Source organism: Vulpes lagopus, chromosome 6 (genome assembly GCF_018345385.1).
Source record: "Vulpes lagopus strain Blue_001 chromosome 6, ASM1834538v1, whole genome shotgun sequence".
NCBI lineage: Eukaryota > Metazoa > Chordata > Mammalia > Carnivora > Canidae > Vulpes > Vulpes lagopus.
The window spans coordinates 22,081,738-22,097,223 of NC_054829.1; the positions used below are offsets into that span (position 1 = coordinate 22,081,738).

The 15,486-nt window shown below is 39.6% G+C and overlaps 1 protein-coding gene across 3 annotated transcripts in view; it reads right to left on the reverse strand.

The window, feature by feature from the left end:
* The window catches only part of NRXN3 (neurexin 3), a 1,543,117-nt gene that overhangs the window by 1,039,150 nt on the left and 488,481 nt on the right, over nt 1–15,486 (reverse strand). For all 3 annotated transcript variants that reach the window (XM_041758643.1, XM_041758640.1, XM_041758644.1), the window contains one exon: nt 469–907. In XM_041758643.1, coding sequence (XP_041614577.1) covers nt 469–907 — 439 coding nt within the window. The remainder of the gene's footprint in view (nt 1–468; nt 908–15,486) is intronic.

Genomic DNA, 15,486 nt, shown 5'->3' on the forward strand with positions numbered 1-15,486 from the left:
ATGACTCTTGCCAATTATTGAAGGGTGTAGCATTGCATAAACTCTTACATAGTGAAGCTTATCCTACAGAGTAATCACATCATCTGTGATGTCACAATTGGGTTTCCACGGTGATGAGAAAAAAGAGAAGAGGAAAAGGAGGGAAAAAAATAATCACACCAGTGACATGACAGCCTCTCTGGTAGCAGTGGAAATTCTACTTGTAAAACCATGCTTGGTTCCAGGGCCTTGGAGCTGTTACTGAGATAGCTGTGTCGTGAGTCATGAAAGGAGGACCCCATAAGCGATTGACAAGACAAATATCTTGTTCAGAAACATAATCTTACAACAACCATTAAAGAGAACAGCAAAGAGTCAAACATGCATGCAAGTGCCAACACTAAAATAAAAAAAATATAAAGCTGGGAAACAGACTGAAAGGCTGCAGCTTTCCTCTCTCTTCTCAATCACAGCTGTGCCTCTTCCTACCTGATCTGCCATCTCTCTGAATGTCCACATGGTACCATTCCCCATCATTGGCTTTCTTCTGAGTGGCCTTCACTTTGATGGTGCCTGAGCCCATGTCAAGCAGTAGGTACAAGTTGCCATCGAGGAGTTCTACAGCAAAGAAATCCACCTTGGTGTTCTTCTGGCTCCGAGCATCCTTCCTCTCTTGGGGCTTGCCATGAGTGAATAGGATCAGGCCATTGGGCTCAGTGGTGCGGAAGTCAAAGGAGATGGAACCCATGCGTTTGGTGTTCCACTTGGGCAAACTGATATATGCCTCTGGCGTCTCGAAGTTGATGGGGTCCAGGGTGGCCACATTCTCACACTTGAATACAACTTCACCATAGATTTTCATCTTGGTATCCCCGATCCGGGCCAGGCGAGACAGCTCCAGACGGATGTCATTATTCTTATAAACAACCTGTCAAAAGCCAAACAAGTGCCATATGAATCAATCTTGAAAGCAGTTACCAGTCATTGCTCACTGGGCACCCGGGAAAAAGGCCCAAGCAGAAGCTTCAGGACACAATATATCTGAAACAATATGAGAAACGTGAGATACAGCATTTGAAACAGCATCTGAAGAGACCTCTTAGGTGCACATAAGCCCTGAATAAGCCCCACATTTCTATTTTATTCCTTTTATGTTGTCTCCTTCTAGCCAATTTTTTGTGCTGTCAGAGAGTTATACAATATCAGCTTGCAAGTAAAAATCAAGAGAGACTGAGTTGCACAAATACTAACATTTAAATACAAAGATATTTAGTGAAGTGTTCTTAGGAAAAGACCAGAAACAACCTAAATGACCATCAATAACAGACCATCAATAACACATGCTTACGGCAGATAGTTACCCAGTCCTTAAAAGCAAGGTAGTGCTCTGGTTTTGACATGGATGCTCTCCAAGAAATATTGGTAAGTGAAACTAGCAAGAAGCATTAAAGTACGCACTAAGCTATTATTGTATTCAGTATATGTGTGTGTCTTTTTTGGAGGGCATTTACGTTATATGTATATATGCTCGTAAATGCACAAAACGTCTTCAGAAGGAAACACGAGAAACTATAAAACTGTCACCAGGGAGTGGATCTGTCAAATTAATATTCAAGAATGGGAGGAAGACTGACTTTTCATAGTACCCTGTTGTATTGTTTGATTTTTTTTTCCTCGCTGTGCACATGTATCACTTAAAGAAAATGATGCAGTGTTGAGAGTCAGTAGGGAAAGAGATCTATGTTTTCCACACATTGTGGGTGCCCTCTATATATATGGTGGGAGAATAAAACATCCTAAAACACTCAAAAAAAAAAACTATTATGACTTTCGAAACCTGGTGTAATCCACGTAAAAGCAGGGATTAATGATATTCCCCAAAATTAGAATTTCAAAGAGGTTTTACTGTTACTAGAACTGAATTTTTATTTCAGTGCCCTGGGATGGGTCTCCATCCTCTGATCTCTAAGTAACATCACATCTTTCCAATAAACAGGAAAAAAATGAAAGGGAAAGGGGCTAACATTATTTTTTTTAATTTTTATTTTTTTATGATAGTCACACACACAGAAAGAGAGAGAGGCAGAGATACAGGCAGAGGAGAAGCAGGTTCCATGCACTGGGAGCCAGACGTGGGACTCGATCCCGGGTCTCCAGGATCGCGCCCTGGGCCAAAGGCAGGCGCCAAACCGCTGCGCCACCCAGGGATCCCGGAAAGGGGCTAACATTATAGTATTCTATATGGCAATGATTTTGTTATGTGGTTTACATTATCTTATTCAAATCTAAATCAGTATCAGGATTTAGGCTCAAGTCCAACATCCACTACCTAGGAGCTGTGTGACCTTGACAGAGTTGTTTAACTTATCCGGATCTCTCTTCTCCTTTAAAAATGGGAACACAGGAGTAAACTACTTTGCAAGGATGAAATGAATTAAAACATGTCAACCACTGAGAATGGCACAGAGTAAGGCAAAGAAATCTCAGCCACTTTGGGGAGAGGCATTGTAGCTGTTATGTTAGTCTCATTTCATCCTTCCTATGGCCCCCCAAAAGGGTCATATGATTATCTCCATTTTCAGCAAAATAACAAAACTTAAATACTAAAATAAGTCTTACAATCCATCTCAGTGATAAAAGGTAACTGGATGGATCATTCCAGTGCATATTATTTAATCCCTAACATCCAGCTATAGAATTTTTTCCCTTCTCTTCCCCATCACCAGGTGAGAATAGAGCAGAACTGTTGGCCTTTTAATAGATAACTAACGACAAAGAATTGAAAATGCCTCACCTACTCTATGACCTTGATAATAGGCCTAACCACAGTCAGTAATGCCGAAAATGATACTAGTATTTACTGAGCACCTACTACCAGACACCATGCTAAAGATCTAAAGCTTACCATCCCATTAGAACCTGACAACGTCCATTTGAGACACCTACCATCATTCCTCCCTTTTAAAAATGGAGAAACAAATGTGGAAAGTAGTTAAGGATCTAGTTCACAGTCACAACAACTGATAACTGGCAGAGCAGACCTTGAACCCAAGGAGTTGGACTCTCATGTCCACATGCTTTACCACTGTGGAAACTCTGAGGGAGTTCCCACTAAGCAGCATCTGTGAAGCTCATCTTTCACATTACATAGAAAATTGTGCAAGTTCAGCTCCGGAATTTTTCATCTTAGCACTACCGGACTAATGGTGTGAAAGGGGAAGTACTGAAAGATACTTAGGCAATCAATCACTCCAGTGAACCAGAAAAGAAACAAAGTTTAATGACTGGCAACTTCTCTTTGCTAACCCCACAACTGTGCCCTGGCATGGGAGATCTCTTTGTCATAAACAAACTTTGACTTTCTCTGTATATGGTTAAATGCCTATGACTAGAACTGCTTATTAGGATTTTTTAAAAGATTTATTTATTTATTCAGAGAGAGAGAGAGAGAGAGGCAGAGGAAGAAGCAGGCTCCATGCAGGAAGCCTGTCGTGGGACTCGATCCCAGGTCTCCAGGATTACATCCCTGGCTGTAGGCAGCACTAAACCACCATGCCACCAGGGATGCCCTGCTTATCAGGATTAATCATTAATGTATAACAATAGCTCATCCCAGGGGAGCAAACTGAGGCTTGGTTCCACTGAATAATAAATGGATAAAAAAAACTCAGGCATCCTTACAGGAGGCAGAAGAGAAAAAAGAAAAAGCCATTTAAAGGGATGCAGGGTAGGGGCCCTTAAGTGGCTTAGTTGGTTATGCATCTGACTCTTGAGCTTAGCTGAGGTCATGATCTTAGGGTCATGAGATAGAGGCTGGAGTCAGGCTCCACACTCAGCAGGGAGTCTACCTGAAATTCTCTCTCTGTTTCTGCCCAGTGCTCAATCTCTGTCTCTCTCTCTCAAAATAAATACATAAAACCTTAAAAAAAAAAAAAAAAAGAAGGGATACAAGGTACTGTGAAGAAAGGCTCTTCTGTGAGAAAGGTACACAGCTGAGACTGGGACCCAAGGTGAATAACTATGATGCAGATTCCTAGAGAGGCACATGGGAGAATCAGGGCCACAAGCTGGCCAAAGATAACCAGACTTCTCTCAACAGCTATTGGAGGTGGGTTCTCTATCTACTCCATGGCCTGGAAATGAAATGAGGCCAGAGACGCTGCCAGGCCCCCTTACAAGGCAAGTTAGTATCTAGTACAGTGTTCTCTGTAAAGCCAAACTTTCAGCTAAAGGAAAGTCCCCAACTGATGACTGAACTAGGAAAGATGTGGCATCAAGTGACAGAGAGAAGCCTTGGCTGACAAGCTGCCCAACAAGGACCAATTAAAGACAAATGGAAGTAGTTCCCCATGAAGGAACATGTCACACAGATAGAGAGGCAGAGACAGAGTCACAAAGAATGATGAGCTGGCCTGACTATCCCACACACAGCCTTGTAAAGACTGCCATTTGGACTAGTAGCTCAGGCCTAGGGGGCCAGGGAGTAAAACCATTGAGGACACAGTCTCAGAGTTAAGACAGACTCTCTCAGAAAAACTGTACTTCTACACCTCCATAATCCCTGATACAGAAGCACACAGAAGCCATATCAGAAATAAAGCAAGATATGAGAACAGGAACAATACAACAAAAATAGTTTCTGTCTATTGAGCATCTACTATATGTCAGAAAGTATGCAAGTGAAATCCGGAACACTAGCCACATTTTACAGAAAGGGGATAGATACTTGCCCAAGATCATACAGCTCATTCAGGTCATAATTGGAACTTGAATTCAGATCTCTGACTGCACTGGGGCAGGGCCATGCTCTAGTGATGTCAGTTTCTAGGCTCTCCTGTGGCCCATGCTTACACATAAAGCAAGAACCCCTTAGTCAAACATAAAACCACACCCAGCCCCATCCTGACATGCAAAGCCCTTCATGCTTGGTATGTCCCATTCTTCCCCGCTCAGGAGTCACCTCAGAGGCTTCTGTCCGAGCTCAAGGATGGGGGGATCTGCATCTTTACTTACTACATTTCCCAGACTACCATGCTTTATTTTCTTCTCCCGGTACTCCTTTACCGGGACCTACATCCAAACCTACTCCAGACCCTCTTTGACTACTCTGGTTCTTGCTGATCCTGCCATTTAATAAACTTAGAATGCTTATACTGTCTGCCAGTGATGCGGCTGTCTTCCTATTGCCCTGATTGGAAAGGAATGACTTTTCTAATTTACATGATGTGCCTTGAACATTAAATTGATCCATGGCCCTGGAATTATATGGCAAGTCCATGAGAATAAATCTAAGGGGTAGAAATAGTCCCAGAACAGAGAGGTGCTTTTCTCTCTCTTCCATCTTTTCCTAGGCCACTCTGTTCTCAGGTCCCTGAGAACATGTTTCCATGCATTCTGCCATAAATGCCAAATCCCTCTGCACTTCAGCTAGAAGGAACAAGGAGATGTGGACTTGTGCCCTGCATGCCCAGATGGCCTCTTTGTACTATTTCTCCTGTGCAGGAATAGGAGAATACCTCCTGGCTTTTTTTTCTCTGGTTTTTAAGACATGTTTAACCCTCTGTGGGCCTACATAGAAGGCAATTTCAATAAAAACCACCAGGTCAGCTTCTAAGACCATCATTTATAGGTCCATGACTTGATGCATGAACACTGTTGCTCTTATGCAGCTCAGCATAGGACATCTGAAATTCAGGATGCTGGGGGACACTCTCTGAAGTGTCTAGGCTAAACAAAATAGAATGGCAAGAAGCCAGTGTCAGGGTGCCTTGATATGGAACAGTGTTGACTAGAACACCCAATAAAGCCTTTCAGCTTTATACCTATGTGTGAAGCAGTTTACATACTACAAGCAAAAGACAAAGGTATATTTATCTATGACCCAAATTTAATCCATTGACATAGAAAATAATAAAATGAGCTTTTTCTCTTCAGCTTCCAGGATAGTGCAGCTTCTAGATAAATGTTCAGGGTAATCTTATTATTGTGTAACATTCCTACTCAGGGTAAAAACATAAATAAGAAGCACTTTGAAAGAATCTTGTTTCCAGAGTTGCCACAGAATCACACATCCTGCTTTCTCTACCCCACTTCCCCTCTGTCTTTTGGGCAACTAGTATCTCTGGTCTACTATGAATTCCTCCCTATGAACTGACTGCTCTATTCCTTTGTCACTCAAAACACTCAACCTTATTATCTTTACATAAGCACAGGTCTTATCTTTTTCACAGACCTCAAAAACCCAATAAATTAAAAATATGCACCATGACTTTTAAAATCAGAAACAGCACCTTGTTGTACAGGTGTTTAACAAGTGCTCATGTCTGCAATAAATTAGATGTTGGACTCAAGCAGCACGGCAGTGGGTTGAGTCCTGTTCCATCTGAGCCAGCTCTGTGGCCTTGAACAAAATAGTTAACTTGTCTCAGCCTCAGAGTCTTTCACTGTAGAAATGTGGATAGCACATCTCACTTCACAGGGTTGTAAGAAATAAATAATACTGTTGTATATAGAAATACTCAACAAAGTTCCTGGCCCTTCATAATAAGCACTCCACAAAGGGTAGTTATCTAATAGTTATCTACAAATAACTATTAATTTTGTTATTTTCTGTGAAAATCTGAACTAAATCAACAGATAAGATAGTCTGACATGAAGCAATCTTAGGAAAAAAAGATTTTCTCTGAGGATAAGTTCTAAGGTGACAACTCAAGAGACAGGGCTCAAACTAGTGACAGACTGGATTTAAGAAACTCTGAAGTAGAAAAAAACAATGTATATATATAAATATATATATATAAACAAAAATAGATATAATATATAAATGCCTAATAGTGGCCATTCCTTGTTTCTTCCTCTCCCTCTTCTATTTTTCTCTCTCACACACACACATACATGGCCCCACCATACATATGCATGGATTTAGAATTCATTATCATTCATATCTTCTATCAGAATGTACCAACGACCAAACTCCAACAGTGAAGTCCAAACACAAATGTGACAGCAGATGGTCCTCCTAGCTTCCAAAGTCAGAAGAGCCAAGTATTTGGCATGGCCAGGGCCACATCTGCATCTACAGTCCTGCTAACAGGGGTCAGTGAACTAACTCTGCCTGCTGAGCTGCAGCTGACACCAAACCTGAGGCCTAAACACCCAAATGCTATATACTATGGATACCACCATTTTTATGCTTTATATTCTGTGAACAGAGGTCAGGATTCTCCAAAGATAAAAACTAAGCACTGGAAGTAGAAAATTGGAACTGAGTTTCAGACTTGAAAAGACAGTAGTAAAATGTTGACAGTTGATCTAATTTTTTAAAATGCTGAGTGATCCAACATTCCATGGGTCAAACAAAACATCTGCAAGAGGGAGCTCATGAGGGATGACCAGTTTATAATCTCTGATCTATGGTCCCATTTGTATAAGAGTGCCCAGGAAAAGATAAAAGGGACATAAGGCAAGCTGGAGTGACAGAAAAAAATCCAGGCAAGTTGATATTAGACATCAAGGTTCTTAGTCCTTTCCACATTTTGAAAAAAGCATCCAGTCATCTGAACATATACTCAGTCAACGAGAGCCATGTGGCCAGTTGCTCTGCCCTCATGAATCAAAAAGCTATGGTTTCCAGCTCAAGGGCCTTACTAATAATGCAGGCATTACCTTTGTACTCAAAGACTTAGACAAACAAATATTTGTCTGATGGCTTTTTTGTGAAATGGAAATAATTATAGGCTGATGCTCAGTTACTGATGGATACACTAAAAAGTTGAGAAAGGCTTCCAACCCTTAACACAATCACAGTAAAGGTCTAAATTTGATTCAAGAAGAAGAATTTGTGAGGATTCTATTCAGTTAAAAAGGCTGATCAAGATCAGGCATAGTGTCCTTGTGTATTCATATATTGCATTAAGAGAAGAATTCAAGCCAGTCAAGTATGTGGGGATAAATGGGATACTATAGAGACTCAGTTTAGTGCAAGAGATAAGATTTGCTGATTCAGGCTTTATCATCCTCACAGCATCTACTAAGCTTCTACTAAATTAATAAAGGAAGAATTTAGCATAGACAGACTACAGACTTGACATAGATAAACCCAGGCAAAGAAATAAGACATGAACTTGCATGTATGAGCTATTGTTCTGCAAGACAGGCTTTGTTAATGGATAGTGAACAGAAAGTTTCTAGATGAATTAGAAAAGTTTGCCAGATGATCTTTTCAGCCACATCTGGATAGCAAACTCTCCCATGTTCAAGGGCCCTGTTGGCATATATGTGTCTCTACTTTTCCTCACAGGTGGTAATTATTGCTAACTGATATCATTCTATCCAACTCTTTCCTATGCAACCCAGATGGAGTCTCAGAATTCCTCTCAAGGCAGTCCTCTAGGAAGTTACCACCAGTTACTGAGAGATGTAACTTGAGGTGAACCTATTTTCCACCCTAACGTTCTCCACTGTGTTAGTTATCCTCTAATACAAAGCCAACTTAATGTAAATTAACTGACTACACTAAAATAATGGGAACAAAATCCATGTGAATGTGTTAAATAACCACTTTGCTTTTAGCTCTAGACCACAAAGGATACAAAGGAACATAAGGAGGTACAATCCCTGCTACTAACATGCTTAGAAAATGTTGGGAAAAATGCTTAAAGGGAGGATATATTTGGTATCAGAATTGGAGTGAGACATATTTGTCACTCCAATTAGTGAACATGCAAAGATTGGTGATCAGAAACTTGACTCAGATTGTATTTTTCTTCCTTCTGCTTTGCAAGAATGGCATTGTTATGGTCCCGTAGACTCTAAGCTCTATAAACAGAGAGGCTGTGTGTTTCTGATTATGTGGTAGCCAATGTGTGACCACTATCTAGCAAAGTGTCTAGCACATAGTAGAGGCTCAATAAATGTACTCTCAAAGTTCCTGCATTTACTTATGTACAAAACAGACATAACAGTGAATGCCTACATTTCCTTCTATCTTAGAATGTTTAATGAGGGCACCAACCTGACTAGAGTGAAAGTGACATGTCACAAAGCAGAGGAACTAAGATCAGATGAGTAGGTGATACCTGATTATGAATAGCTCTAAAAATATAGACACTATGTAATTGCAACAACAACAACAACAAAAAGGGGCCATTAGAGTAGAAAGAAAGCCTTTAGCAGTTTGATTGGAAAGGTGACAAAATGTAAAAGGTGCTTTTCTGATTCACCAGGAATCTACTGTTATTTTTATTCCAAGGACTAGAAATGATTCTAATCATCTCACTATTTTCCCTGAGGATAACGTGTCATTCCCCCAACTTAAACTCTTCAGTGATTCTCTATCAACTTCAGAATCAAATGCAAACTTTCACGCATTACATAATAGACTCTTCCTTACCTAGTCCCTACCTTACTATTACCAGCTTTGTTGAGTTCTGTAATTCCTCCAGTAAATTCTCCCAAGGATAAGCCTTACTTGGATTCTCTATCTGAATAACTATTGCTCACCATTTGAGGCATAGTTTAGATATCACTTCTTTTGGGAAGCTTCCTCTAACAGTATTACTCACTCTACTCCTACTTACATCTGAGTTCCTCCTCTCTGCTCCCAGGGCTCCACATTCTAACTATTGTCATAGAATTTATCATGTTGTGCAACTGAATTCCCCCAGTAGACTGGAAGCTACTCAAATGGGAGGAAACTGTGCCTTTCTTTCTATGTCTCCCAGTGCCTGATACAAAGTCAGTACATATTTGTGGGATGATGTAAAAGAATTGGAAGGACAACAGACAAGAAGATCCCAAAGCCTCCTTCCTAATGCCTCTAAATCAATGAGGTCTTTAATGCAGAAAGAAGCCTCTATATTCATTCTGTTTGATGATAAGTGATGAGATAAGAAAGTAGGGGGCTAAAGTATCACAGTTAAAAGAATTTGATAGAACCACTGAATATTTGGTTTTCACTTGTGTGCATGCTTAGTAAATGCACTTGCATGTTAAGTTTATCAATATAGAAAGTTCTGTACTCAAGAGTGGCTGCTGTCATTAGTTTATGTGTCTTGATAAAATACTAACAGATAAAGCAGCAAAAAAAAAAATCCCAATCACAAAGTCTAGCAAGATACTCAAAGAGATAGGATACTCAGCACCAACACTGCCTCCCATTCTGGAAAATGCTAAGGGACTTCTGCCCACTTCTTTATGACAATGTATGTTGGACTGTAATAGAAAACACAAGGAGATTTTGAAACAATACCGAGAGCCTTTATTCTCTGTACCCAGAGTCAAAAAGCAAGGATGAATTACTAACAATGAAGCCTTCTGCCATCAGCTACCCTGAAAGAAGATAGATTACAATAGAGATGCCAAATGGCTTTTGGAGAAAGAGATTATATAAAAGGCCCAAAGGCAGAATAACAGGGGAAAATGCTATAAAAAGATTCAATGAAACAGAACTTTCAAGAAGTCTAACACAATTAGCTGGAAACAATAGGAGTATATGAGGAAAGTATTCTATGTAGCCCACAAGACAGAAGCAGTGAGTTCAGGACCATGGATAGTGACAGATTAGCCCAGGAGGTGCTGACCGATAGGCAAGTTCTACAAAGATTCTCTGGGGGCTAAGAAGGCGAGTTCACACTGGCACTTTGCAGTTCAACTTCCTTTAATGTGAAACCCATTTATTTACATCAAGTACATATGGACCAGAATTGTATGATTTCCTGATGGCCAAGCAACTTCCAAAGAAGGATATCTGCCTATCAGAGGCAATAACAAACTCTTGTCCTGGCCTGTTAAACAGCTCTGCTTCTAGCCTAATGAAGCCCCTAATCAAATGGTTCTTCAAGGTGGTCCAAAGAGCCCCCTCTGCAATCAGCAGAAGAGGTGGAGAAAATGGGAGCAAAAAATATGCCAGGCTGGCAGGTAACTGATAACAGAATTGTTTCCAAACTAACAATAATATACATAGAAATGCTAGGACTCAAATTAATTTTTTTCCTAAACAAGTTTTTTTTAACTTTTGTTAACTTCAAAATAGAGTTATGCAACAAGGAAGACTCCTTTCTTTCCTTGGGGCTGTTTTTCAAGGTGATGGTGGTGCTCAGCCCCAGTACTTAAACCTAGGACTTTAAGTTACCTTCAGTAAGTCTGCAGAGACCTAGATAACCACTAGATGTCCCTTATGCCATACAAAATCAACCTGAAATGAATTTCACTACCAGTTACACAAATCACATTTAAAGACAGCTTTTCTAAGTCTTGGATCTTAGTTGTCAATTATAATTCCTATTATGATTCACTCCTCCTCATTATATTCTGTCCATTACTATACTATTTCTGTGGTATTTTATCATAAGCTACCAAAGTATAGGCAGGGAATAGGAAACTATTATGAATTAAAATTCCATTAGAGGTAGAAATGATAGGAGAAATAGGCAGAGACGAATACTGGAATAAAGGAATATAGAATGCTAAGAGGTCCAAAATTCATTATCACTTTCAGGAATCAAATAAGTTTCAATATAAATGAAAAAACCCACAAACTCAGTTTAAATTCAAATTTTCCATACACTGAGATCTTGCATTTTTATATTCAATGAAACAAGGAATGGTATAACTTTAATTACACGTCCAGTTTGATGAATTAAGAGTGGCTGCCTAGGGTATGAAGTAGTAAAGCTGTTGTGCTGTGACCAATGAGAAATGTCTACAATGGGTGTGACAATAGGGAATGGTGGTCCCTGTAATATACATTTTTGGTATAGCCTCCCAGACTCAGGATGAGTGTGGAGGGTGATGGTAGTAATACAAGTAGCAATAGTCAACCTTGATGGAGGACTTCCTGTGGGCCAGGTATTATTCTTAGTATTTTACATATAATTATTTAATCTTCATATGACAAATATCCAAACCAAGATATGACTACTTTTGAAAGCAGAATAGGGTACTATTAATAATTCACCTGAACAACAGATGTAACCCAGAACTTTCCAAGGACACCTAGGTGGCAGATGGCCACCCTATTTTATCCTCACAACAACCTGTGTCATGAAAGGCAGAATCAACTATGGTGAGAAGCACATGTGCCAAAAAAAAGAAAGAAAGAAAGAAAGAAAGAAAGAAAGAAAGAAAGAAAGAAAGAAAGAAAGAAAGAAAGAAGAAAGAAAGAAAGAAGAAATAAAGAAAGAAAAAAGAAAGAAAGAAAGAAAGAAAGAAAGAAAGAAAGAAAGAAAGAAAGAAGAAAGAAACAAACATGTGCTGAAGCTAAGGGGTTCAAATCATTGCTTTGTTCTTTCTTTGTTGCTTGGACATGTTACTCAACAATTCTGCACCTTGATTTCCTCATCTTTGAAATGGGATAGTAATAGCGCATTTACCTCACAGGATTGCTGTGAAAATTAGATTAGGTATATGGAATGTGTTTAGAATAGCTCCTGGCACATTGTAAGGGCAGGTTATTATTATTATCCTCATTTTATAGAAGAGGAAACTATGGATCAGAGATTTTAATACCTGCCTAAGGTCACATAGCTATTATGTAGTAGAGCCAGAATGAAATGCAGGTAAGTCCGACTTGAGAGCCTATGCACTCAATAACTATTATTCCTAGCCTCTATATGACAGAAGAGAAATCAATGTTTCTTTAAGATCCCTCTTTTAATTCAACTTCCCCAGCTATCTGGATTATAAAAGAATCACTAGAAAAGTTCATCTCTCCTGCCTGTGGCTTAGTCTAGTGGATCACAATCAAGTAGGCACACTGAATGAAGCATGTTCAGGAGCACTCATCAAATCTCCTGGGGTCTATGCCCTCCTGAGACTATAGTAGACAGATGTAAAGTAGGTAGAGAGAGGCCAGTAAGAGCCTTCATCCCAAGCTCTACTATGATGTTCTTCCTTAATTCAAGAGTTGATGAAGTCCTAGCTCTGGTTTTGCATGGGGTGGCCTGCTCCAGAGCTGCTCTTCTCCCTTGATACCATCTCAACCCACCCCCCACCCCCCACCCCACCCCACCAATGACAACCTAGATCCTTTGTGATCCTCCTGATGAAACAGTTGGCAAGAGCTACTCCTGGACAAAGAAGAGTGAGTGCTAGGTGAGCTGAATACACCTGTTCCCTCAGAAGTTAACTACAATCCATCCAAAACAGATCCAGATAATAGGAATTGGCTGCCACTGCTGATTTACCTGGAACTCCAACCAGTTTTTTTTAGTTATTTAATTAGCTCCTCAATAAGTATTGTGTATTTTCATACTGAGAGCTGAGAACATTACCTTACCCACCTGTCCAGTGATATTAAAGTGACCTGAATTAGCCCCTTTCAGAGAGCAACTCTTGACTTCTTTTAAATGGGCCATAAGTTTAGAAGCTGTTTACTCATGAGTGTGCCTGTAAGCAAATGAAGTTCCTAGAAGACTAAGCACTTTGAGTCTACAAATGGGAAAAATCCTCTGTCTCTGTAGTAAGCTGAATAATGCTCCCCAAAGATATCATGTACTAATCCCTGGAACCTATAGTTCCCTTCCTGGAAAAGGGTCTTCTTAAATGTGATTAAATTAAGGCTCCCAACATAAGAGAATCCTCTGTTATCCTCTTATAATCCTCTAAGTGGGCCCTAAATGCAGTCACCTGTATTTTTATAAGAAGGAGGCAAAGGGAGATCAGACATAGAAGGCAGCAATAGGAGGGTAGAGGCAGAGATTGAAGGGATGCAGCCACAAGTCAAGGGATGTTGGCAGCTACCAGAAACTGGAAGAAGCAGGGATTATAGATCCTGCTATATATAGATCTATAGATTATAGAATAGATTCTCCCCCAGAGCCTCCAGTGGGGGTACAGCACTGCCTACACCTTGATTTCAGCAAAATGAAACTGATTTTGGACTTCTGACCTCCAGAACTGTGACAGAATAAATTTCTGTTGTTTTAAGCCACTAGGTCTGTTGTCATTTGTTGCAGCAACTATAGGAAATTAATGTGTTCTCTTTGTGCCCATTCTCTAGCTCCTGTTAGATTCTGACTTGCAATAACCCCTCAGGGCAAGGCCTACCTACTTTGAGTTTTGCCATAAGTGAATTTCTTTGGTTTGGAGAGAAAAAAACAAGTAAGTGTTGAAAATTCTCTAGGCCCAGCAATATTATTAGTCCATTCCTGGTTCTGAACTCTCACTCAGTCTCTGAAATTGAAATTACCAGCTAAACTTAGCTATCAGATTTTCTACTTCACAGTTTCATCAAGTATATGCTTATATAATAAAGAGAAACTGCATGACTTTCACAACTCACTGTAATTGAAGTTCAAATCAAAGCAAAAATTAAACACAAGAATTAAACAAAGCATGAATTATGCATAATTCACTCTGCCACAAGCTATCTAATTTTTACAACAGACCTCTTCCCTAAAGACATTTTCTGTGGAAAGACAAACATATCTATTTTTTTTCCTGTGGAAGACAAACATGTCTATTGTTATTCATTCACCAAGCATTTATTGAGCAACTACTAAATACAAAGGACCAAGCTGGAAAATGTGATGGATACAAGGAAGAAAGACACTGGTTCTTCCCTCAAAAAGCTTAATTCTATTAAAGGAAATAGACATATACTCATATATTTAGTTACTCATACACTTGTGATCTATTCAGTGTCATGCTCTGCGGAAATAAAAAAATGAAAAAGATATGGCAATGAAGTTTTCTGTTAGAAAGGGAGACAGTCAGAAAAGTTAGCAATTTGCATGAGAAAGACTTTTTAAAAGGTATTCGGAACTACCATGAAGCAGGGATGGGCTTTTAATTCAAGTTATGGGTAGGGAAAGGGGTAATCAGATAATGTCTTCCACAGGACAGAGTACTAAGTGAGACTAGAAAAATGACTGGCATTGGCCAGGAGAAAGAGGAAAGAAAGAGAAGTAACATGGGCAAAGAGAGACAAGGGTGAGAAATCTTGACATATTCATAGAATGGAAAGTGATCAGAAGTGCTAAATTGCATCTAGCGGGAGTGATGGTAGAAGACACTGGATAAGAAGACCCTAGAAGACCTCCTACCTCCAACTGGACAGTTTTAACTTGATCCTCATAGTGCCAGGGAACCACTCAGGCAGGAGAGTGACAAGGTCAGGTTGGCATTGTATAAAAGATTAATCTGGTGGTCATAAAGGAAATAAATTAAAGGGAAGCAAGAAAAAAGGTAGAAAAACAACCTGAAAATCTACAGCAACACGACATATACAAGACCAAAACTATAATGTACAAGGAAAAGAATTATTTTTGACTTGGGGATGATATGTTTGTTGGGAGAGAAAAATGCATCAAGAAAGTGAAAAATAGATGATCAGGCTGATAAAATAGGTTCATGCCAAATCACAGTTTTAAATGTGAAGCTGAGCACTGAAGAGCCAAAGCAGGTATCTGGGCAGAAGAAAAACATAAGCAGAAACTAATTTTATGAAAGACAATATGGCAACTGAATAGGGTATTTACCAAAAAAAATCCACTATGTGCAAGTAAT